This window comes from Trachemys scripta, chromosome 2 (genome assembly GCF_013100865.1).
Source record: "Trachemys scripta elegans isolate TJP31775 chromosome 2, CAS_Tse_1.0, whole genome shotgun sequence".
NCBI classification, from domain to species: domain Eukaryota; kingdom Metazoa; phylum Chordata; order Testudines; family Emydidae; genus Trachemys; species Trachemys scripta.
Genome location: NC_048299.1, coordinates 211,016,346 through 211,040,123, shown reverse-complemented (window position 1 = coordinate 211,040,123; position 23,778 = coordinate 211,016,346). Strand labels below are relative to the sequence as shown.

Sequence of the window (23,778 nt, the reverse complement as noted above, 5' to 3'; positions counted from 1 at the left end):
CACTTTTTCAAAATTGATTGCACACTAGCAACGAGTGATTGCAAAAATATTCTTTTACCCACACTTTACCCTAGGATTCATTTCACAAGCTGGGTCATGTGTGCATTTCAGTGGCCTGAAAACTCTCCACACAGGAATTAATTCAACATTCTCAAGGTCAAAGGAAGAGGAGTGGCATCTGAAACATACACACTTAAGGTAATTTCAAAGCAATTCCTATACATTTGATACTGACCCCAAAGGGGTCAGTTTTCTAGTTTAAGAACAAACAGACTAGTGTGTATGAAGCTCCCTTTGGACTATTGGTTTGGACTATTATGGGACTATTTGGGCATTTTTCTTCACCTCTAACTTAGGCATTTTCATATTTATCCATCTGAGAATAAGATCATCTGAAAAAATCATTTATGCAGGGCTATTCTGGAAGAAAGCTGGGCGGCCAAATAAGGAGTGCACAACATTAGTCACCAGTTATCTAGTAATTCCTTACATGACAAAATCTCTCTGAAGATTCCAGAAAGAGAGACAGGCAACCAAAGTGACAGCAATTCCCCTCCTCGTAGACTTCTCCACTTTCTTCTATCAGCAAATTCCCCTTTACCAAACTCTGGACAGATTATTACAGCTTCCCAGTGGCTAAGCACTAAAGTTTACATCTATCATATCTCAGAACCTGTTCTTTTGTTAACTTAATCTGCAAGTCAAACCTACAATGTAGGAAGATTAGTCCGATTCTCTGTGTATATAGACATAAGTTTTTATTGCCTAAGTGAAGACGACTAAGTAGCTTGGGCGATCGAACAGCAAATGTGAAACTGGAGGAACTGGTAATGGGCTATGGAGACTAAGTGGTAGTTCCAGTAGTCAGTTAAAATCTAACACAAGTTGGTAGTCACTAAAAGTTGCTACCATCTGATGGCTGTTCAGCAGTCTGTGTGAAACAAATTGTTGGTCTCAGTGCAGTTCCCAGTGGACAATTATTCACATCACAAAAGACCTACCATAAATGGAATTATTGGGAACTACTGTAGAAAGTCTCATCGGAGAGACCAAGGAAAGAATGATGGAGAGTGAATATCCAGGCTGTGAAAAGGCCCAAGGAGTGATGGTTGAGGCACATTGGTAAATCGTTTTTTGAAAGCTTTCATTGCTGCTGCCTTTGCAGTACCTGTTCTGTGAAGGGTGGGAAGGGGAAGGGAGAGGGACAAGTCCAGTGCTGTGAATCTGGCATCTTTCACAAGCAAAAAGGAAAAATTATTTAACTTCTCAATGAACTACAAAACTGATGTTCAGAAGGAAGCTGAAAGACACATTTGAGAAATCATTCCAGAGCTTCATGGGACTCACAATTAAACTTAACAATCTTGATTAAGCATGATTTACACTGAGTTGTGGCCAAATTCAACCTTTGTTCACCCTATGTCTTTCTCTACCTAGGCTAGGACATATCCCTTAAATGTACTTCTAACATGGATTGACCTTGTCCACTCTGACCAAACTATATTAGAATCCAGGTCAGCCACAACAGAGTGATGCACTTCAGTTAGGTCCTCTTAGTCCAGGAATGAATTATCAAGTGAAATTTTACTTAATGTTTATAATTCCAGTATTTTATCAGATCAGGAAGTTCAGAGGAATTAGGCTCTAGCTGCAAAGCTTTCATACTATTTGTATCCATATGTGAGGAAAACAGATCCAATTAGATAGTATAAATCAGCTCCTTTTTCCCTTGGCATTTTATTTTTTATTCAGGGCCTCTCCTGGTCTTGTATGATGGGAATTGGTTGTGTTTTACTGTGTGGAATACCAGGACATTCTGTATTTTCTGGTCCTTTGAAAAGGATAAGTGCCTTCTAGCAGATCAAATCTTAAGTACCCCACTGTTCTATAGTACAAATACATATCAAATAATTAGATAAAACTTCCTTAACCTGCTCAAAACAATTCAAGCTAAGAATGTTAATAAAGTATAGAAGGAATTGTACTGATACAGGAAAGATTCATGATAGCTGGGAAAAAATATTACAAAGTGACAGATCTGGAAACAGAAGAGTTAACATTGTACAAAGTCTGCATTTCCTGAACTGACCCACAGGCCTCAGAATAATTGGTCAGTTTTGCTGATGAAAATAAAATCTTACTTGAAAAAGCTAGAAACCCATAAAACCTTCACACGAGACATTTATTTTCAGCCACAAAAAGCTTAGTTTTATAGCAACTGTTCATCCCATTTTATCTACACTTTGTCTTCAAGTTTTCTTGTTTACCAGTATTATGAATAAACAATTATTGGTATAATCCATGCAACAAACTCTATAAAACCTCAAATATTTTCTTCCTTCTACCCTTCATAATGGAACTCCAAGAGTGAAAGAACTTACACAAATACACAATTTCATCCTAAGGTATGAGTGTGAAAGAACAGGCTGCAGAAATAAGCTTCCTAAAGGGTGGTGGCTGCTACACATTCCCTTTGGCGCTGTCTGATGTTAAAAACATGCCAATTTTTTTAGTGTAGATAAGGTCTCCAATTCAAGATCTGTGTGTGGTGGAAAGCATGGGAACAACACTTCACTACCTGAACACCAGCATGATCCATCTCTCATTGGTTACATTGCTTCCTTAATAACAAAACAACCCCTTGGAAGCTAGTTACTATGCAGTGCAGTAGCACAGAATCAAGAATCAAAGAAATACAGGGCTGGATGGGACCTCGAGAAGTCAACAACTCCAGCCCCCTGTGCTGAGGCAGGACCAAGTAAAACTAGATTATCCCTGACGGGGGTTTGTCTAACCTGTTCACTGACTGGGATTCCACCACCTCCCTTGGAAACCTATTCCAGAGCTTAACTGCCCTTACAGTTAGAAAGTGTTTCTTAATATCTAAACTAAATCTCCCTTGCTGCAAATTAAGCCATTACTTCTTGCCCTACCTTCAGTGGACATAGAAAACAATTAATCAATATCCTCTTTATATCAGGTCTCCCGCCTCAGTCTTCTTTTTCTCAAGACTAAATATGTCGTGTCTTTTTTTTTTTTTTTTTAATTAAATAACCTTTCCTCAAAGATCAGGTTTTCTAAACCTTATTTTTGTTGCTCTCCTCTGGATTCTTTGCAGTTTGTCCACATCTTTCCCAAAGCTTGGCTCCCAAAATTGGACACAGTACTCCAACTGAGGCCTCACTAGTACCAAGTAGAGCAGAACAATTACTTCCCGTGACTTACGTACCAACACTCCTGTTAATACAGAATGATAATAGCCTTTTTCTCAACTGCATCACACTGATGACTCATCTTCAACTCATGATCCACTATAACCCCCAAATCCTTTTCAGTGGTACTACCAGCTAGTCAGTTATTCCCCATTTTGTAGTTGTGCATTTAATTTGTCCTTCCTAGCCTAAGTACTTTGCACTTACCTTTATTGAATTTCATGTTGTTGAATTCAGACCAGTTCTCCAATTTGTCAAGGTCATTTTGAATACTAATCCTGTCCTTCAAAGTGCTTGCAACCCTTCCTGCATGTTGTCATCTGCAAATTTTATAAGCATGCTCTCCACTCCAAGTCATTAATGAAAATATGATTAGTTAGTATCAGACCCAGGATTGAGTCATGCTGGATCCCACTAGATATGCCCTCCCAGTTTGACAGTGAACTACTGATAACTAGTCTTTCAGTCTGGTCTTTCAACCAGTTGTGCACCCACCTTATAATAAATTCATCTAGACCGCATTTCCCTAGTTTGCTTATAAGAATGTCATGTGGGATCGTGTCAAAAGCCTTTCTAAAAATCAAGATATATCACATCTACTGCTTCTCCCCAGCCACTACACCAGTAACCCTATCAAAGGAGGAGGGATTAGATGGATTTGGCATGATTTGTTCTTGACAAATCCATCCTGACTATTCCTTATAGTACTCTATTATCCTCTAGGTGCTTAGAGGATTGTTTAATAATTACGGCTGTCGATTAATTGCAGTTAACTCACGCAATTAACTAAAAAAAATAATCACGATTAATCACACTTTTAATTGTACTGTTAAATTGAAATTAACTATTTTGGATATTTTTCTACATTTTCATATACATTATATTCTGTGTTGTAATTGAAATCAAAGTGTATATTTATTACAAATATTTGCACTGTAAAAATGATAAATAGTATTTTTTTAATTCAGCTCAGACAAGTACTGTAGTACAATCTCTTTGTCATGAAAGTGCAACTTACAAATGTAGATTTTTTTTTTTTTTGGTTATATTACTGCAGTCAAAAAGAAAACAATGTAAAACTTCAGATCCTACAAGTCCACTCAGTCCGTCCTACTTCTTGTTCAGCCAATCGCTAAGACAAACAAGTTTGTTTACATTTACCAGAGATAATTATGCCTTCTTCTTTACAACGTCACCTGAAAGTGAGAACAGGTATATGCATGGCACTTTTGTAGCCAGCACTGCAAGGTATTTACGTGCCAGATATGTTAAACATTCATATGCCACTTTATGGTTTGGCCACCATTCCAAAAGACATGCTTCCATGCTGATGACGCTTGTTAAAAAAATATATATATTAAATTTGTGACTGAGCTCCTTGGGAGAGAATTGTATGTCCGCTGCTCTGTTTTACCCACATTCTGCCATATATTTCACATTATAGCAGTCTCAGATGATGACCCAGCACATGTTGTTCATTTTAAGAACACTTTCGCTGCAGATTTCACAAAATGCAAAGAAGATGCCAATGTGAGATTTCTAAAGATAGCTACAGCACTCAACCCAAGGTTTAAGAATCTGAAGTGCCTTTCAAAATCTGAGAGGGACAAGGTGTGGAGCATGCTTTCAGAAGTCTTAGAAGAGCAACACTCTGATGTGGAAACTACAGAACCCGAACCACCAAAAAAGAAAATCAACCTTCTGCTGTTGGCATCTGACTCAGGTGATGAACATGCGTCAGTCTGCACTGCTTTGGATTGTTATCAGGCAGAACCAGTCATCAGCATGGATGCATGTCCTCTGGAATGGTGGTAGAAGTATGAAGGGGCATATGATGTTTAGCATATCTGGCATATAAATACTTTGCAATGCCGGATACAACAGTGCCATGTGAACACCTGTTCTCACTGTCAGGTGACATTGTAAATAAGAAGTGGGCAGCATTATCTCCTGTAAATGTAAACAAATTTGTTTGTCTTAGCAATTGGCTGAACAAGAAGTAGGACTGAGTAGATTTGCAGGCTCTAAAATTTTACATTGTTTAATTTTTGAATACCGTTTTTTTGTAATAATTCTACATTTGTAAGTTCAACTTTCATTATAAATAGATTGCACTACAGTACTTGTATTAGGTGAATTGAAAAATAGTATTTCTTTTGTTTTTTTACAATGCAAATACTTGTAATCAAAAATAAATGTAAAGTGAGCATTGTGCAGTTTGTATTCTGTGTTGAAAATGTAGAAAACATCCAAAAATATTTAAATAAATGGATTCTAATATTATTTAACAGAGCAATTAATTGCAATTAATTTTTTTAATCATGCAATTAATTGCGATTTTTTTAAATCACTTGACAGCCCTATTAATAATTTGTTCCAGTATCTTTCCAGGTATCAAAGTTAGGCTGGTTGGTTTATAATTCCTGGTGTCCTCTTTGTTCCCCTTTTTTAAAAAAGGTGATATGTTTGTCCTTCTCCAGTCCCCATGGCCTCATCTGTCTTCAATGAGTTCTCAGAAATAATTACTAATGCTTCCAAGATTGCTTCAGCTAGTTCCTTAAGTACCGTATGATGAGTTTCATCAGGCCGTGCCAACTTGAACTAAAGATGATAATGCTACCAGCACAGCACCAGAATGGACCACCATCTACAGTTTTGTTCTTTAGAGAATTCTGAAACCTGATGGGGTCCATCAATCCCTGACGGCTAGTCACACCATGTGGTTATGCTACAGAATGCAAAAAAACAGAGCCCTGCCATCCGGAGCTGCAGTGTCCATTTCCCATATTCCTGTGTGTGCTGGTGGTTCACTTAATACAGAGAGCCTAATAATGGAGGCTTGGATAAACGGGGTTCTACTGTACCTTTCTTCTGACTTCAACCCTAAAGCTAACTTACCCCTGCAGTCTGGCCTAAAAAAGCTGGGAAGGGGGATAGAATTAATGTCTGTAAGGCATTTTAAATCACTATTAAAAGTGCTCAACTATATTGAAACATAGAGAGCTGGAGTTCAAAATCCAGTGCTTTCCTCACTGATTTCAAGACAAAAAATGCTCGCTCTCTCTTTTTTTTTTTAAAACACAGTTTGCCTGTTAGCACATGAGAGGGCGTCTGAGTAAGTTTTTCTTCTTAAAATTTTAACTCTAAAAGGAAATTAATCTTATAATAGATTCTACTGTTTTTGATAAATGTTGGTTAATTCTGATTTTTTCAATTGAAGTTTTTCCTTGAAAAAGAATTGTAATCTACCTTAGCAATTTCCTTTTCTTTGCAGAATCTTCTGGAGTCCTTGAGGTCTTATCTGATTGTTTCTCAGGTGTCTGCAGAAGGGCCTGTGCCGATTTTAGCCAGTCACTTGCAGATCTGCCTGTCACCTGTGCCAGATCTGCTTCAGAATTTGATTGTAGCTTTTTGCTAAATCCAAAATTAGAAGACTCTGTGTCCACCTGGCCTTCTTCCAGGTTTTCACTCTCAGATGAATATTCAGAAATTTCTGTAGAAACTGTCTGGACATATGAAAATAAGAACAAACATAGAGCATCAAGTCTGAACATACACTGACAGAAGAGTACGTCTGATTTATTTTTTGGATGTAGGTTTTTCAAGTTAGGGGAAATAGTTGACTCTAATAATCTAAAGATCTCTTTACTGACTATCCGACTTTATTAAAATACTGGGTTAAGTCAGCTTTGTTCTAAAGGGACTTAAAGGTGCCCCTTAAGACTCATTTCCAGCTCAGAGAATGGACACGATTCCTTTAAGTAATGTTTTTATAAACTGCTATACAAAATCTCATGGCAGAGGATGTTGTGGAACATTAAGGCCTGTAACTTTCTACTAAAGCTGACTCATGGGCCTTGTCTACATTGAGGTTTTCCTCAAATTCTCCCATCATTGCTCAGGGGTGTTGAGTTGTATGGGCCCGTGATGCTCGGGCTCCAGCAAATTCAGGGCCTGGGGGGCCCAGCTCCACCAATGTTCGGGGCCAGGTCTCTCTCCCGGCCCCGCCTGCCGCCCCCATGCACTCCCCTGGCCCTGCCTCCCCTCAGCATCCCTGCCTGCCCTGGGCAGTTGCCCCCTGCAGTTCCGCGCTGTGCTCCCTTGCCGGCCGCTGTCACGGCTGGCTACAAGGGAGTGGCACCGGGGCAGGCGGAAGAGGGAGGGGGAGGAGGCGCATGGCAACCCTCCCTCCCCCGGCAGGCAACTCCATGTCGACTCCAGGGGCTTATCCTGGCTGGACCTCCTGAGCAGTAGCTGGGGGCAGGGGCTTAGGTGAGTGTCATGCCAGGGAGGGGCCCCACTTCCCCTCTCCCCCGGAGCTCGCTGCTGCCAGCAGGGAGAGGGCTGGGGGGGAGTCGTCCTTTCTGGCTCCCCGTCCCAGTCTGCCTGCTGCTCTCCAAACGCCTCATCCCCAGCCCAGCCACATGCCCCACACCCCCACCCTCTGTCCCAGCCCAGAGCCCGCACCCAGCACCCAAACCCCCTTCCAGAACCCACACCCAGCACCCCAAACCCCCTCCTGTACCCCAACCCCCTGTCCCAGCCCAGATCCCACACCCAGCACCCAAACTCTCTCCCAGAGCCCGCACCCCTCCCACACCCAAACTCTCTCCCAGAGCCTTCACCCTGAACCCCCTCGTGCGCCCCAGTCCCCAGCCCAGCCCAGACTCTGCACCCAGCACCCAAACTCCCTCCCAGACCCTGAACCCCCCTGCATCCCAACCCCCTGCCCCAGCCCAGAGCATGCACCCAGCACCCAAACTCCGTCCCCGAGCCTGCACCCCTCCCACACTCAAACTCTCTCACAGAGCCTTAGGCAGGTGTGGGGGCGGGGCAGGACTTGGACCCGTTCTGGGCACCACCAAAAACTATACAAACCTGCAGCCTCTATCACTGCTCTAAGACGGGTTACATGACACCATAGTAAAATTGCTGGGGGCTGGTCTACACTAGTAGTACCTCTAGTGCCAGTGGAGCCATAATAGTGCTATTGCAACACTGGGACAGTTTGACAAAAGAACTCCTCAGTGTAGACAACATAAATGATTCAGAATTATCTTTGCAATTATCAGTCTGTTTGGCTCTTTGGAAGTATTACCCTCACTTTACAGAAGGGGAACTGAAAAACAGAGAGAGTAAGTGACTTGCCAAGGTCAAATTTTCATCAGTTAATAATGCCCTTGACCACAGAATATCTTTTCCCCATGGAGTCAGCAAGGCAGACAAAATCTCCGATGAAGGCTTTAAATCACTGGTGCCATCATGATAACTGAGGTTAGTGCCTCCTCTCAAGAAGCTAGCAGTGTCATCTGTCAATAATTAACCTAATTATTTGCAACAAAACATTGCGTTTCACTGTGTATTTTTAAAAAAGTTCTCTAAATTTTTCTCCAACACAAGATTAGTGTAAATTATGAGATGCATGGTTAGTGTTCAAAGAACACCCATATGCTTTCAAAAAGAAGAGTTGGAAGGACTTTTAAAAATTACTCAGAAGGGAAAAGAATGGCCAAAACATGTATTTAGGCCCCCTCCTCCCCCAAAAAAGCAGGCTAATAATAAACACAACGGCTATCGACACTGTATTTTAGCAAACAGTGTTTTTTTGTTTTGTTTTTAGGACAATGCTTTCCTCCAGGAAATGAAACCAGAAATAAAAAGGTTTCACACAGTAATAAATTAGTACACCGGCTCTTCATTTTTAGATAACCCTTGGATATATTCTTTTGCTTTTGGAAACATTTGAGTTTACTGAGATAAATGGCTAAAATACTCATCACATCAAAAACAAAAAAAAAGGGCTACAAACATGAAGTAGTTTGTGCACATAGATCCCAAATGAGGAAAGCAATTAAACATGTTCTTAACTCTAAGGATGTGCTTAAGACCCATTGAATTTAATGGGAGTTAAACATATGCTTAAGTGTTTTCCCCTGAATCAAGGCAATATTTTTGTTGGAATTTATTACTATACACATATTAAAACTATTAATTTCCCAAGAAATCCCATCTTGTGATTTTTTTTTTTTTTTTTGGAGAGTAAGTGAGGAGAGTACTCACATGTATTGTCACTGAAAGCCGGAAAAGGTTTAGTCTCTTGGTCTCCTAATTTTTGGGGGGTGGAACTAGAATGCCCTTGCTTGTCTTTCTCGTTGACCGCTGAAACAAACAACTAATGACACCAGGGGCGGGGGTGTGTATAAGTATTTGAGCCCCTTGGCAAAGACGAAATACTTTTTCTCAGCCATCATGGAAGTGGGCAGGCTTGAGGACGGGGTTTGACAGAGGGCTTTGGTATCTTTAGGACCCCTTCGTGCACTGGGAGCACGTGTATAGGGGTGGATGCAGAGAGCACATTAAGCAAAGTGTCTGATTGCTCCACCATTTCTTCCGCCTCTAGGCCTAAGTTAATGTCCACACTTCGGAGCAGGGCCTAGTGCTCCTTAAAGTCATCTGGTGGGCCAGCATGAATGGGCTCCGCCACAACCTCATCTGGAGAGGATGAGTACAACTGAACCGGGGGGCCGGGGGGAGAAGAGGGGGGCGCCTTGGGTATCATTCCCCGAGTGAGGAGGGGGGGTCTTCGGGTGGGCACCTGTCCCTCCACTTTGCGCACCAGTCCAGTGCCATTTGGTGATTGTCCAACGCAGCAACCAACAATTGGTGAGACGGGGGCATTGGCATAACCAGCACACCCCAGGCATTCCAGTAAGGCCATTGTGCTGGCCACTGGCCCCGCTGCCAGGACTGCATGCAGAGGGTCAGCATGACAATGACCGGTGCCGACCATACGATGACCGGCACTTCTCTCTGGGCAAGTCTCGACACAAGGACAGAGACTGGGAGCATGGTGCTGCCAATCTGTTGTGGCAAACCGGTGACCTGGGCTGACGCGGAGACCAGAGGTATGACGGCAAAAAGCTCTGCCTCGGCTCCAGAGATCAGCGGCGTTCACTTGCCTTCTGGGAGGCTTTCATGGCTGGCTTGCCCTTGTAGGGAGCCTTTGCCAGGTCCAGTGCCGCATGCATGCCAGCTGCGGTGGGAGAGTCCTTTGCTTTCTGGGTGCCGGGAGCTGGGAAGGTGTTGACTCCGCCATCAGTCTGGGTCCCCTACCACTCCCCGGAGTCAGTGGCGGATCACATAGGGGGGTAGGAGGCTCCCTTGGGGGAAAAGGATAGCTCAGTGGTTTGAGCATTGGCCTGCTAAACCCAGGGTTGTGAGTTCAATCCTTGAGGGGACCATTAGGGATCTAGAGCAAAAATCTCTCTGGGGATTAGTCCTGCTTTGAGCAGGGGGTTGGACTAGATGACCTCCTGAGGTCCCTTCCAACCCTGATAGTCTATGATTCTAGGATAACTGTCCCTTTGCAACTCTAGCATGGGCAGGTGGCCCAAACAGGATCCTTTACCCAATGCCCCTTGGTCTGTCTTGCTCAGTGCTGGGTTGTGCTTCTTAGACTTCTTCTTGGGCATCGGTGAAGGGGATTGGTGCCAGGTAGAGCCCAGTGCTGGGTGTGCGCCACAAACCGAGGACCAAGTGCTGGGCATTGCGTGTGTCCGGCCGGGACAGCGCCGAGACCGGGCAGAGAGTGGATGTGAGGACGTGTCCTGGGACGAAAGTTCTTACAGATGCGACACTTTTCTTTGATGTGGGATTCCCCCAGGCACTTCAGACAGCTGCCATGCAGGTCACTAACCTGCACAGGCCGATTACAGTCAGGGCAGGGCTTAAAACCCAGCGATTGGGGCATGCCTCGTCTGGGGCAAAGTCCTCACCAGGACCCTAACTAACTAAAGTACTTAACTGCTACTTATTAACTAATCTACAATAAACAAAACTATTTACAGCTGGACCACTAAGTCAAAAGGGAAAGAAACTGCTGACCACTTGCGAGGCAAGGAAAAGAGGCGCTCTGATCAACCACCACGGGTGGTAAGGAAGAACTGAGAGGGCATAGGGCCGGTAGCGCCTGATATACTGACGCATGAGTGTGGCACTCCAGAGGTCACCACAGCCAACCTATGGGATACCACTAAGGCAAAAGTCTCCAACAACTGTGCACGATGGCACACACACACACACACACACACACACACACTTAGAATGGAATCGACATGAGCAAGCAGTCGAAGAAGAATAAAGAGTTTAAAGCTATACATATTTTTCTCTTTAAAGCTCCTCTCCCCCTCCCCCATTTTGAAAAATGAACATTGAAACACTATGTTGACTTCAACCCAGGATCTTTTACTAAGACCTAGGGAGATAATTCAGTTAATTATTAAGATAAGTATTTCTTTTCAGTCTTAAGGGTTAAATTCAGCTATACACCTTTGCTTAAAAGCCTAAATTCTTGGGTATAGGCTTTTGTGTGTGCAGTACTGTAGGAGACACCACCTTTCTTCTGACAGCATAACCACAGAGAGAGCAGAGTCTGTGAGATTAAATAGTAATGTGTGGGCTGAGTTAACCATGATGACAAAAAGGAGTAATAAGACAGAGAAATCACTAGTTCTTAAATTTTTTGGAGCTGCAAGCCCAAAATGATAGAGGAGATTGCATTATTGCTCCAGACAGGAAGTTTCAATTAATGTGCTTATAATAATAATAGCTTATATTTATGCAATGCCTTTCACCCCAAAGGACACCAAATTACTTTACAAAATACAGATCAAATTGTGGTTGCTTGTTTGAGTGCACAAGGGAAGGAGAAAGTGCAGGAAGCTTCCTTGCAATTCCTCTGTGCACATGCACTAGCACAGTCAGATGTGCTCCATATCATTAAAGGTGGTGTTGAGTAGGCAAAATGGGAAGTGACCTGGGCCTGCTCAGTGCCCCACATCCCCTTCTGTATGCATTATTACTCTGAGGCTAACACCACAGAGAGTGCAACTGCACCCTTTTAAAGAACTGGTAACAGTTGCCTCTCCTGAGTACACTGACCCAGTCTCCACCAACCACCACTCCCAACCTCAACAAAAGCCACAACATAGCCACTTTACATCGACACAATGAAATGCAACCGTCCTCTGGGGTGGCATGCAGTAGCTGTTTAACCGTGCACAGAAACATTACATAATCATTTAGGATAAATAGTGAGAAAGAATGCTACATCCACATGAATCTGCAGAAGAAATGATATATTACAAGTAGTAGTTTCTCAAATTAGAATTTAACCAGAGCCAAATACCCCATCTCTTCTAAACAGTGCTATGAGATCTTTAACAAGTGGTTAGCACCTCATTTTTAATGACTCATCAGAAAGACGTTAATTCCAGCAGCACAGCTCCTCTCATTATGCCAGGGCATGGGTTCATTACTGTCTCTAAAGGAAGAGGATCAGCTTCTAAATTAACAGCATCACTTCCTGGAACACATTGGCTTTTCTTTGGAGGTCCCCTCATTGAAATATTGACCAGTTCTGACACTGCTAAGGTTGAAAGTTCTGTCAAGATCACAATACCAGAAGTTGTGTTTGCATTAGCTACTTTATTAGCTGCAGACTGCCCCAAGTATACATCTGATCAAATTCAAAGTATTAGCACTAACATGTATTGTCACTGAAAGCCTATTGGACATTTCTTGAAAAATTTCCATAGGGTGAAGGAATTGGAAGGGATTTGGTCTAAGTCTGCAGATGTTCACAGACAACATGCACTAAGAACATAGTAACGGCCATACTCGGTCAGACCAAAGGACCATCTAGCCCAGTATCCTGTCTTCCAACAGTAGCCAATGGCAGGTGCATCAGAGGGAATGAACAGAACAGGTAATCATCAAGTGATCTGTCCCCTGTTGCCCATTCCCAGCTTCTGTGGAATCCTACTGTAACCTCTCACCTATTTACAAGCTATCTACATGAATACTGAAATGAAAAGAGAAAGAAAAAAATAGGATGCTCCCCAAAATGACTGGAGATCAAAGCACAATTCTCAAAAGACAGACATCAAAATGGTATACTCTTGCTTCAATTTCTGCACAACCGTTGATGTTTGTTCTAGAAGTACCTCCTGTCAGGCAATTTTACGTAGTGTCATTTGTTTCAGGAAACTTCACCTTCTTCAGGTGGACAATAACTGTGGTGATAGTAACTGTCTGTTAGAGGAAACAGTAACCCCAATAACCAAGAGGAGGGGCAAATGAGATCTTGCCCAGAATACTGTTCAAGAGTAATAGGAAAGAGTTCAACCTGAATGAGGAAATTTTGTGGCTTCTATTACAAGCAACTAATACCCATTGCCTCAAAAAAGAGTAACAGCAATGAAAAACAAATTATCTGCATTGTTACAGACTGTCTCTAATTCCTTGTTCAGATGATACTGCCTTGGCTCAGAAAAAGCACAGCTGGCACTGACTTCTCAAATTGAAAAATGCACGTCATCACGCACACAATCCTACCTCCTTCCAATACACATGATACTCATTTGCCAATATGGTGCTGCATGCAGCACCACTTGTTTTAGAAAACACAAATGAAAGAAGAGGCTGAAACATGGTTTTGCTCCTCCAAAAATGCATTTTTCTGCTGCGGTTTTGTAAAACCTCAAGAGAACAGTTTAACTTGTAACAAAATTGGGGTGACCAGATCACACAGGTGAAATAGCCGGCAGCAGAGCAAAAAAACACCAGCATGTCTCCACTCCGTCTCCACTTCCCCCCTCCCTCCAGTGGAAAAAAAAAAAAACAGCCGCCAGAGCTCCCCATCCCCCCCCCCCCCCCCCCACCAGCTTGCCTCCGCTCGGTCTCCACCTCCCCCCTCCCTCCAGCGCTTGTGCCACCATACAGCTGATCAGCACAAGCCTGGGAGAGAGGGTGTAGAAGAAGGAATGTGGCGTGCTTGGGGAAAAGGCGGGGCCAGGGCGGGAATTTGGGGAGGGATCCAATGGGGGCAGTGAGGGGGCAGGGCTGGAGGTGCAGGGATTTGGGGAGGGATCCAATGGGGGAAGGAGGGGGCAGAGTCGGGGGGCGTGAGCCCCCTCCGGGCTCCGCTCTGCCTGTGAGCGGAGGCAAAATATTGGGACAATTCACGTCCCGACCAAAGGTAGGTCGGGACGTGGGACAAATAAGCAAATATCGGGACAGTCCCGATAAAATCGGGACGTCTGGTCACCCTAAACAAAATAGATTTTTCCACTGACCTAGTGGGAAAGTTCCAGGTTAGTGAAGCTTTAGCCAGGTAAAAAGGAGTGAGGAGCCAGTGGCAAGGAGGAAGAAATAGAAGCTACAGGCGTCCTCTGGTCTCCAACTCTGAGCAGAAACTGCATCTTTTGAGGCAAACAGGTTTAGCAGGTTACAGTTCTGAAGATATCTGCAAGCTGTTTCAGCCTGCCTAACAGGTTCGTCTAAGCATGGATCCTCCTAACAGAAATAGTACAGTATACTTACTCAGTCCAAGTATACTCTTACACACAAAAAAGTGGCCCCCTTTCATTTCATTTTTATTTCCAAAGGCACTTGCCAGCTATAATATTAAAATGAAGTTTTGAATGCACAAACAGATCAAACTAACAAGCACAGTAAGACAAAGTGATATCTATTGGAGAGAGGAGTCCAGGTTAAAAGAAGGAAATTACTGGCTAAGTGACAATTTACAAAGATGAAGTTTTAGGGTTACTTAGAGGCCCTGCCCGTATTATAAATATGACTGTGTGAAGGAGACTCACTTGCAATCTAGGCATTTGGAACAGCCATGTTGTAACTGAGCCTCTTTACACAATTGTCTTTGTAATGTAGGTAGGCCTTAAAATCAGGACTTTTGTGATTTTTCTACCTCAAACAGCGCTACTGTCATCTCCATCAGCTTGTAGCACAGGTGAACAGAACCTGTGTTTTCCATTAACCTGATAACTGTTTAAGTCTCAATGCTGAATCTCCAGATATGGTTTTATTGCCTTGTCTAATCTCTCATTCATCGTCACACAAGAATATCTTCAATTTCTTCCACTTATGTCAGGTTGAGAGACAATGAAGATTATGGACATCTATTTATTTTTCAAAAAATTGGTAAAATGATTTGGATCAACCTGTGCACATAACTAGCCTATGCACAGGACCAGCTCTAGGCACCAGCAAACCAAGCACGTGCTTGGGGTGGCAAAAAACCTAGAGCCGGCCCTGCCTATGTATTACAGTTACTCTCATCCTCCATTTGCTCTCATTTTTACACTCACTTATATCCTGTCCTTAATTAGATTTGCAAGCTCTGCAGGACAAATACCATGTCTTCCATGAAACTATATAGCATCTGAAGCATCATGTCATTTTTAGTGATTGTTAATAATGATGATGACAATACATGCATACTGAGGGCACTAGCAGCAGAATGGGGAAAGTATTAATTTGTTTTCCCAGTTAAATCAACAGCATCTCCTAACTATACCCATGAAAAGTGAGCAAAAAGAAATTTACATTAAATGCACTCTACTAGAATTCTTTGTACAATTGAGTCCTGATCTGATTGGGGTCTCATGGGCACTAGTGTAATATCAATAGGCTCAATAGGTGTAGATGGTTAGCACCACTGAAAATCAGGCCACGTTTATACAGGAACTTACTTGGCTGTAGATGTCTATCTTTAGGCACCTAAATTTGAAAATTTTGGCCAACACCACTGAACTTGTCATCCTTGCTGTCACTTATATAAGGACTATTCTGACATTAAAGTCGTTAGTTATTACTCTTTCTATCGGTAACTGTATGAGAGTTATCACCACATCAACCATTAAACCTGTTTGATATTGTTTTGCTTTAGGTAGTTATGTATTCAGTTTCATTTATGAAAATGAGTGGATATAGGCTATAAAACCCCAGTTTTTTGAGACTGAGTAAAATCAGTATAAATACAGTTCTTGCAAAACTGCTTTCTAACACTTTGGTTGCCTACATTGAACATGGAAAAACTACATTAGAACTAGGTTTTAAGACCACATTCTTGTCTAGAAAATAGGCCAGAATTGCCAACATTTTGATTTTGAAATGAGAGAATTTTATTCAGGAATAAATTCTATGTACTAGAAGTAAAATCTTTAGCATGTTTCAAGCTATTATCTAAAGAAGGGATCAGAACAGCTTGGTATAAGCATAAGTGCCACTTATACCATAATGCTGAATTCTGAGTAGGTATTCTACTTCAGATTTAGACATGACTCTGTGCTAGCAGCCGAAACTCCAACAAACTAGTCCATTTCCTCCTCTTCCAGCAACTTCAGGTAGCTCAGATCTGCCAAAGAGCAATTACCACCAACCTGTACTTTGAACTAAACTGGATTATCTAATCACCATTTCAGTCCTTAGGCCAGGGGTCGGCAACCTTTCAGAAATGGTGTGCTGAGTCTTCATTTATTCACTCTGATTTAAGGTTTCGCGTGCCAGTAATACATTTTAACGTTTTTAGAAGGTCTCTTTCTATAAGTCTATAATATATAACTAAACTATTGTTGTATGTAAAGTAAATAAAGTTTTTAAAATGTTTAAGAAGCTTCATTTAAAATTAAAATTAAAATGCAGAGCCCCCCAGACCGGTGGCCAGGACCCGGGTAGTATAAGTGCCACTGAAAATCAGCTTGCGTGCCACCTTCGACTCGCGTGCCATAGGTTGCCTACCCCTGCCTTAGGCCCTTTCATCTAAGCTGGCCATGTAGACAGATTTGTTCACAATTGGTATGAAATTTTTGTCGGAGGCTTCAAAAATAATGTTCACTTATCAGCTCAAGATGAGGGGGAGGAGGTACTACTTCTGATGGTCTGCATTTTTCAAGGGTAAACTGGAGCAAAGCTTATTGATGGACTCAATCTTGCTTCCATTTACATCTCTGCTCTCAGTATCATCTTATGGGAATAAATCCAGGTGCACACACAATACAGGGTTAATGTTCTATTTTCAGAGCTTCAGCAAACTGCTCCACACTAACAGCTCCTGCAGTGCTGGGGAATTTAGGTTACAGCACTAAAGGAACATTATAGCGCACTCATTTTCTCCCACTCTCACTGCATTCCTCCCAAACCTCTTGCTTGACTGCCCTTCCCCTTTGCTCCACTTCTTGCTTCACAACTCATAAGGCTCTGTACCTTATGCCTGGAACAGTCGCTCTCATCTCCTTCAAATCCCTCCTTAAAATGTTTACTTCTCCCTACCTTCTCATTTCCCCCACGCCTACCTTTTGTAAGATACCATGCCAGGTTTTATTTTTATTGGCATTGTCTATTTTAGACTATAAACTCTTCGTGGTAGGGAATGTGTCTTTTCTACACGTCTGAAGCATCATGTCATTTTTAGTGATTGTTAATAATGATGATGACAATACATGCATACTGAGGGCACTAGCAGCAGAATGGGGGAAAGTATTAATTTGTTTTCCCAGTTAAATCAACAGCATCTCCTAACTATACCCATGAAAAGTGAGCAAAAAGAAATTTACATTAAATGCACTCTACTAGAATTCTTTGTTTTTGGGAGAAATACACTAAGTTTATTGATATATCACAGAGTGTGTGTTAATCTGTAGAGAGGTGGGAACAGGAGGGAAAGTAAGTCATCAGAAACTGGGCCAGGTGTGCTGTCCCTGGGAAGTTTTTGGGGAAATGCATTACATTTAGCAGAATCGCGTGCATTATATAGACAAAAAATATGCTGTCAACATTGCTCATCTGCTTGTAAAACACACCCTGTTAGCAGAGTGAGTAGTTCTGCTTGGCCAGTCTCCAAGCATCTAAGGAGGACAGTCATTGGCAACGTGGAAGGCAGGAGACGGAGTTCAATAAAAATCCAGTATACGTGCTATTGTAAAAAAATTAATTAAGTTTATCAATTTCAAATTTTATAATTCAGATTTTTATAACTATATAAGCCACTAATGAGTAGATATTGAAATACCATGTCTGCTAGATTCCCTGGAATGTGCTGACATTACATTTCTATACATCTAGCAACCTGAAATTCCTCACAGATTTAATGTTTTCTTTGATAATCTTTTCAACAAGTTGAGGATAATGTTTAACAAGGGCTGCATTAACTCACCCAAAACCACAGAGGAATAAGAAACAAGATATGGGGATAAGCAATCATCTCAATTCATTCTCTTCCTCAGGTACTTCTAACATGTCCATCACTAAAGCATCTAGGGGGTCCCAAACGTAATATGTGTACCAGTGGTGCTTTGGGAGATTGTTGGAAGCAACGTACCAAAAACTCTTTAATAAATCTTTGTTTCACGTGAAAAGCTGCCACATGAATTACAGTGCACCAGAAAATGCGCAAGAAGTAAAATGTACACTCCTGACTGCTTTCAGCCATAATCGTGAAAGACTCACTGACAATGCCAGCATAGTCACTTTATTTAGTGATGTATTTGTGCAGATGGGCGTTATACTCTCATATGGTGCACATCGGATGGCTTTCTGCTAAGCCTAGCCTTCAGCTTGCGCTGAGCCACATAGCTGAAGCAACTGAGGTGAAACTACAAAGTTCCATATCTCACCGCCAGAGAGCCTTTCATTCGAAAAGATGCAGGCATACAGGGCTGGTTCGGAGCAACTGCAAAACTTGCAGTTGCAGGGAACCCAGAGATCAAAGCCCCTCCACCCCCACCTCCCAATGCTGTAGCAGAGCAGGCGCTTTCTCTATATTCCTTGCCCTGCAGGCCTGGGAGGCAGAGGATGCATGGGGAATTCCCTCCTGTCTCCACAGGGAAGTTGGGCAGGGGAGTGGGACAGGAGGCCAGTCAGGTCCAGTGGATAAAAGTCTGACTACAGGTCTGAAGAGAATCACCTGCAGGGTTGCCACCTTTCTAACTGCTGGTAACCGAACCCGAGACCCCGCCCCCTCTCTGCCTCTTCCCCCGAGACCACATCCCCATTGCTCGTTCTTCTCCCTCTTTCCCCCCGTTGCTCATTGGATCATCTCAAGAAGCCTGCCTGCAGGTAGGAGGCAGCACTGGCTGGTTAAGGTCGGGCGTGGATTAATGACCCAGCACTTCCTCCTGCTCCGCAGTAACCGGACTTTTGGTTTGGGTGCCACTTAGGGTTGCCAGGTCCCCTTTTCAACCAGATTTTCCAATCAAAAACCAGGCACCTGGCAACCCTGAATGGCATCCAGACACAGAAGCCAAAAACCAGACTGTCTGGGTAAAACCCAACTGAGTGGCAACCTTAATCACCTGGCTCTTCAGCAACAGAGTAGCTGGATGTAATTTTAGCCTCCTCCCTGCTAAAAGGAGCTCCTATTTAGCTTGCCCAGCATTGCAGGTACCCACTGGCCCTGCTTGGGAGACAGTGTAGCTGCTGAGGAGCAAGAGGCCTCCTGGGGTGGAAGCTGCCTGATGCCCAGATAAAGGCCCCCACTCCCATCCAAGACTCTGACTCCCCCGCCTCCCCCCATACACACACTTCTCGTTAATGGCACTTTTCATTTTTAAACAAGAGTTACTCAAAATGTTTTGTATTTTTTCTGTTTACACTTTTTAAAAAGGGAAGTAAAGTGAACTTTGGCTCATATTCAGTAATAATCCAGATAATTAACAGAAATTTCAAACTCAAATTATACAAGTTAAAAAAGTAAAGCCTCTGAATGTAAGTCAGGTCTACACCAAAATAAATTGGGGCTTCATTTATGACATTTGTTTCTTGTAATTTGAGTAACACAAAAAACTAATAATAATATTGGCGCTTTATTGCATTTCTTTTTGCTGCAGTCTGAAAACCTGAGATGTTTAAAACGGATGCTATAAATCGGGGTAGGCAACCTGCAGCACGCAAGCTGATTTTCAGTGGCACTCACACTGCTCGGGTCCTGGCCACCGGTCTGTGGGGCTCTGCATTTTAATTTAATTTTAAATGAAGCTTCTTAAACATTTTAAAAACCTTATTTACTTTACATACAACAATTATTTAGTTATATATTATAGACTTACAGAGAGACCTTTTAAAAACGTTAAAATGTATTACTGGCACACGAAACCTTAAATTAGAGTGAGTAAATGAAGACTCGGCACACCACTTCTGAAAGGTTGCCGACCCCTGCTATAAATCAAACATTTTAGGTTGTGGGGGGGAGCATTTATAATACTAGAGAGTCTGGAAATACTTAAGCGAAGCCTAATAAGGCCTAAAATAAACGTGCACACAAAAAAAAAAAAAAAAAAAAGAATTTGCATGTGGTTCTTCAAGCAATCTAAGAAGGTGGTAAGAACCAATGAAATTTGGGAACTGCTGATCTAGAAGTCAATATTTATCGATATTCATCCTCCCCCCCCCGCCGTAAAAGGAGATAATTGTCAGCACATGAGAGAATGATGCCCTCAAAAGTGAAAAAGAACCTGAATAATTCAGAATGGCTACAAGTTTAGTAAGGGACCTGATAAGACTTGTGAAAACTGTATATGCTTACTTAAATTTTAAGAGCTATAGAGGACTTTAGAAGTGCCAGCCACTGCAAAAGCTATCTTAGTTTTCATAGATTTCACGGACAACTGTGATAATCTAATCTGACATCTTGTATATCACAGGCCATAGAACTTCCCCAAAATAATTCCTAGAGCATATCTTTTAGAAAAAATATTTTATCTTGATCTTAAAATTGTTACTGATCAAGAATCCACCACGACCAGTGGTTAAGTAACACTCACTGTTAAAAATTTACACCTTATTTCCAATCTGATTTTGTCTATATTGAACTTCCAGCCATTAGATTGCGTTATACACCTTTCTCTGTCAGAATGACGTGTCCATTAATTTACTCTATCACTATGGGGCATGTTTTCTAATTCTGTAGTTATTCTCATGGCTCTTCTCTGAACTATGGACACCTTCTTGTGGACACCAGAACTGGACACATTATTCCAGCAGCAGTGCCAAATACAGAATTAACATAACTTCTCTACACCTACACAAGATTCCCCTTTTTCTGTAGTCAAGGGTCACATTAGCCCTTTTGGCTACAGCATCATACTCGGAGCTCATGTTCAGGTTATTATCCACTACAATCCCAGAAATATTTCACCGCCATTGCTTCCCAGGATACAGGATGGGGGGGGGGGACTAAGTATGGCTTACATTCTTTGTTCCTAGATGTACACATTTAGCCATATTAAAATGCATAATTGCTTGTGCCTAACTTACCAAGCAATCCAGATCACTCTATATTAGTGACCTGTCCTCGTCATTATTTACTACTCCCCCAATTTGTGTGTCATCTGCAAATGTTATCAGTGATGATTTCATGTTTTATTCCAGGCTATTGATAAAAATGTTATAGCATAGGGCCAAGAACCACTCTCTGGGGGACTCCAATAGAAACACTCTGGTTCAATGATGATTCCCCATTTACAATTACATTTTGAGACCCATGATTTAAGTCAGTTTTTAATCCATTTAATGTGTGCCACGTTAATTTTATATCTTTCTAGTTTTTTAATCAAAATGTTATGAGGTACCAAGTCAAATGTCTTACAGAAGTCTAAGTATATTATATCAATACTATTACCTCTATCAACCTTGTAATCTCATAAAAATAAAGATATCAAGTTAGGTTGACAGGATTTATTTTCCATAGACCCATGTTGATTAACATTCATTATATTATCCTCCTTTAATTCTTTATTAACTGAGTGCAGTATCAGCCACTCAGTTATGTTACCCAGGATCGATGTCAGACTGAAAGAACTATAATTACCCTGGTCATCTCATTTACACTTTTTATATATTGGCACAAAATTAATTTCCTTCAGTTTTCTGGTGTTCCAAGACTTATTGAATATCAACATTAACGGTCCAGTCCCAGCTTTTTTAAAACTCTTGGATGCAAATTTTCCAGACTTGCTGATTTAAAAATGTCTAACGTTAGCAGCACCAGTTTAACATATTCCTGAGATACTAGGGGAATGGAAAAAGTATCATCATCATCACCACCACCACATGATATTACTACGTCATCTGTTTTTCCCCCAAATACAGTTTTATGTATTAGGTTATTTTGGTTATGCGTATATAAAATTAGTATGTTTTAAAATGAAAGGCACAAAACTCATTTGTAAGTTAAATCTCAAGAAAGAGCACTTTACTGTCACCACGCACATATGGCAATCATCATTCTATTATGTCATTAGTTTTAAGATTTTTAACTTTTTTGTGCGCAAGCTGTGATGATTTGGGGGACCTATGTATAACTTACAAATTCTGGTTAAATTGTTAGTTTGAAAATTGCTGACAAGCCTTTAAGCATGCACCTCCCAGAGTAGGCAAAATATCCAAAAGGCAAGCACTATCAGCACCTGAATAGGCCCTACCTGGGGAGAACAACAGTTCTCTATGACTTCTCTCAACAGAAGGCTGGAGGGTTAGAGTGTCGAAATTTCCCAAGCAGGACAAAGACAGAGGTGACAAAAGCAGGAGGTCATAAATGGTTGGGTGGGACTTGGAGACAAATGCAGGAAGTTTGTGCAGACAGAAAGTGAATGGACCAGCAATGGTCAGAGTAGGGGAGCTGGCAGAGGAGGCTCTATGTTTTGGAACCTAACTCATGCACTGAAATAGAAGGACCGTGGACAGCCCCAGATGACCCTGACCCTAGCCCAAAAAATGCTCTGGAGTGCTGAGGAAACTGAGGGCAGGAACATGAAAGTATGGTTTATTATTTTTGTGTATATCTGTGTATTTTTCATGTTATTAAAGAAAAAAAACAATAATTTATTAGAATCCTGTGCAAAATGTGTGTGCGCTATGCACTACACCCATCACATGTCCCTTGAAGAGGTAAATTAGAAATCAGGTGGAGTTCTGGGAGATGATGTATTTAAGCTACAGGGAGAGCCTGAGGGGGCAGCACTGGCTCCAGGGACTGGGCAGTGGGCTGCATGGTGTACACTCTGAAGAGTGCACACCCAAACGTCCTAAGAGAGGGATTATAGTTCTGTTCAGACTCCAGAGTATATTGAGACACAGAAGCCAGCAGCTGGGTCCCCTCAAAGCAGTCTGGTGAGTGGCCAAGAGGGGACACGCAACTGGAGTTTTGACATAAGCACATTATTGTGGGAGCATATCACACCAATACATACATAAATAAATAAATCCAAATATCAAATCACTGCTGGAGTTTGGTAAGAATTCGTTTCCTGAGAAGTGGGCTGAAGCACTCAACATTTAATAACACTCCTTCAGAACTGGCTGATGAGATACCTTACAGAAGTTACAAAGGTGAGAGTCTTGCTACACAGTATACATTAGAGAGCTATATTATGCTATTGTTACTAATTGGAATAATCAGCTAATATTAAAAATGATAAATAAGAATCACTGTAGTTTGAAAAAAAAGAAAAACTGGAGATGTGCCTGCACACTAGTAAGCCTCAGATGAGTTGTTGCCAACATCTTTTGGCCTCATGCCTCCCATTACCTCAAAAAAGTAGAGATTGGCACACCTCCACTACTCTACCACTTCACTAGCAACCAATTTCTCCATTTATTAAGGGGGGGGAGGGGCAAAATCTTTAATCCAGACCTCTCATTTTCTTTTCCATTAAGTATAGGGCATGTCAATTTGCATTTATACTTTGAAACCTCAAGCCTAGGAGCACAA

The 23,778-nt window shown here is 41.9% G+C and overlaps 1 protein-coding gene across 2 annotated transcripts in view; it reads right to left on the bottom strand.

Annotated features, from left to right (window-relative positions):
* The window catches only part of SPIDR (scaffold protein involved in DNA repair), a 317,639-nt gene that overhangs the window by 204,402 nt on the left and 89,459 nt on the right, over nt 1–23,778 (bottom strand). For both annotated transcript variants that reach the window (XM_034762891.1, XM_034762893.1), the window contains exon 6: nt 6,462–6,718. In XM_034762891.1, coding sequence (XP_034618782.1) covers nt 6,462–6,718 — 257 coding nt within the window. The remainder of the gene's footprint in view (nt 1–6,461; nt 6,719–23,778) is intronic.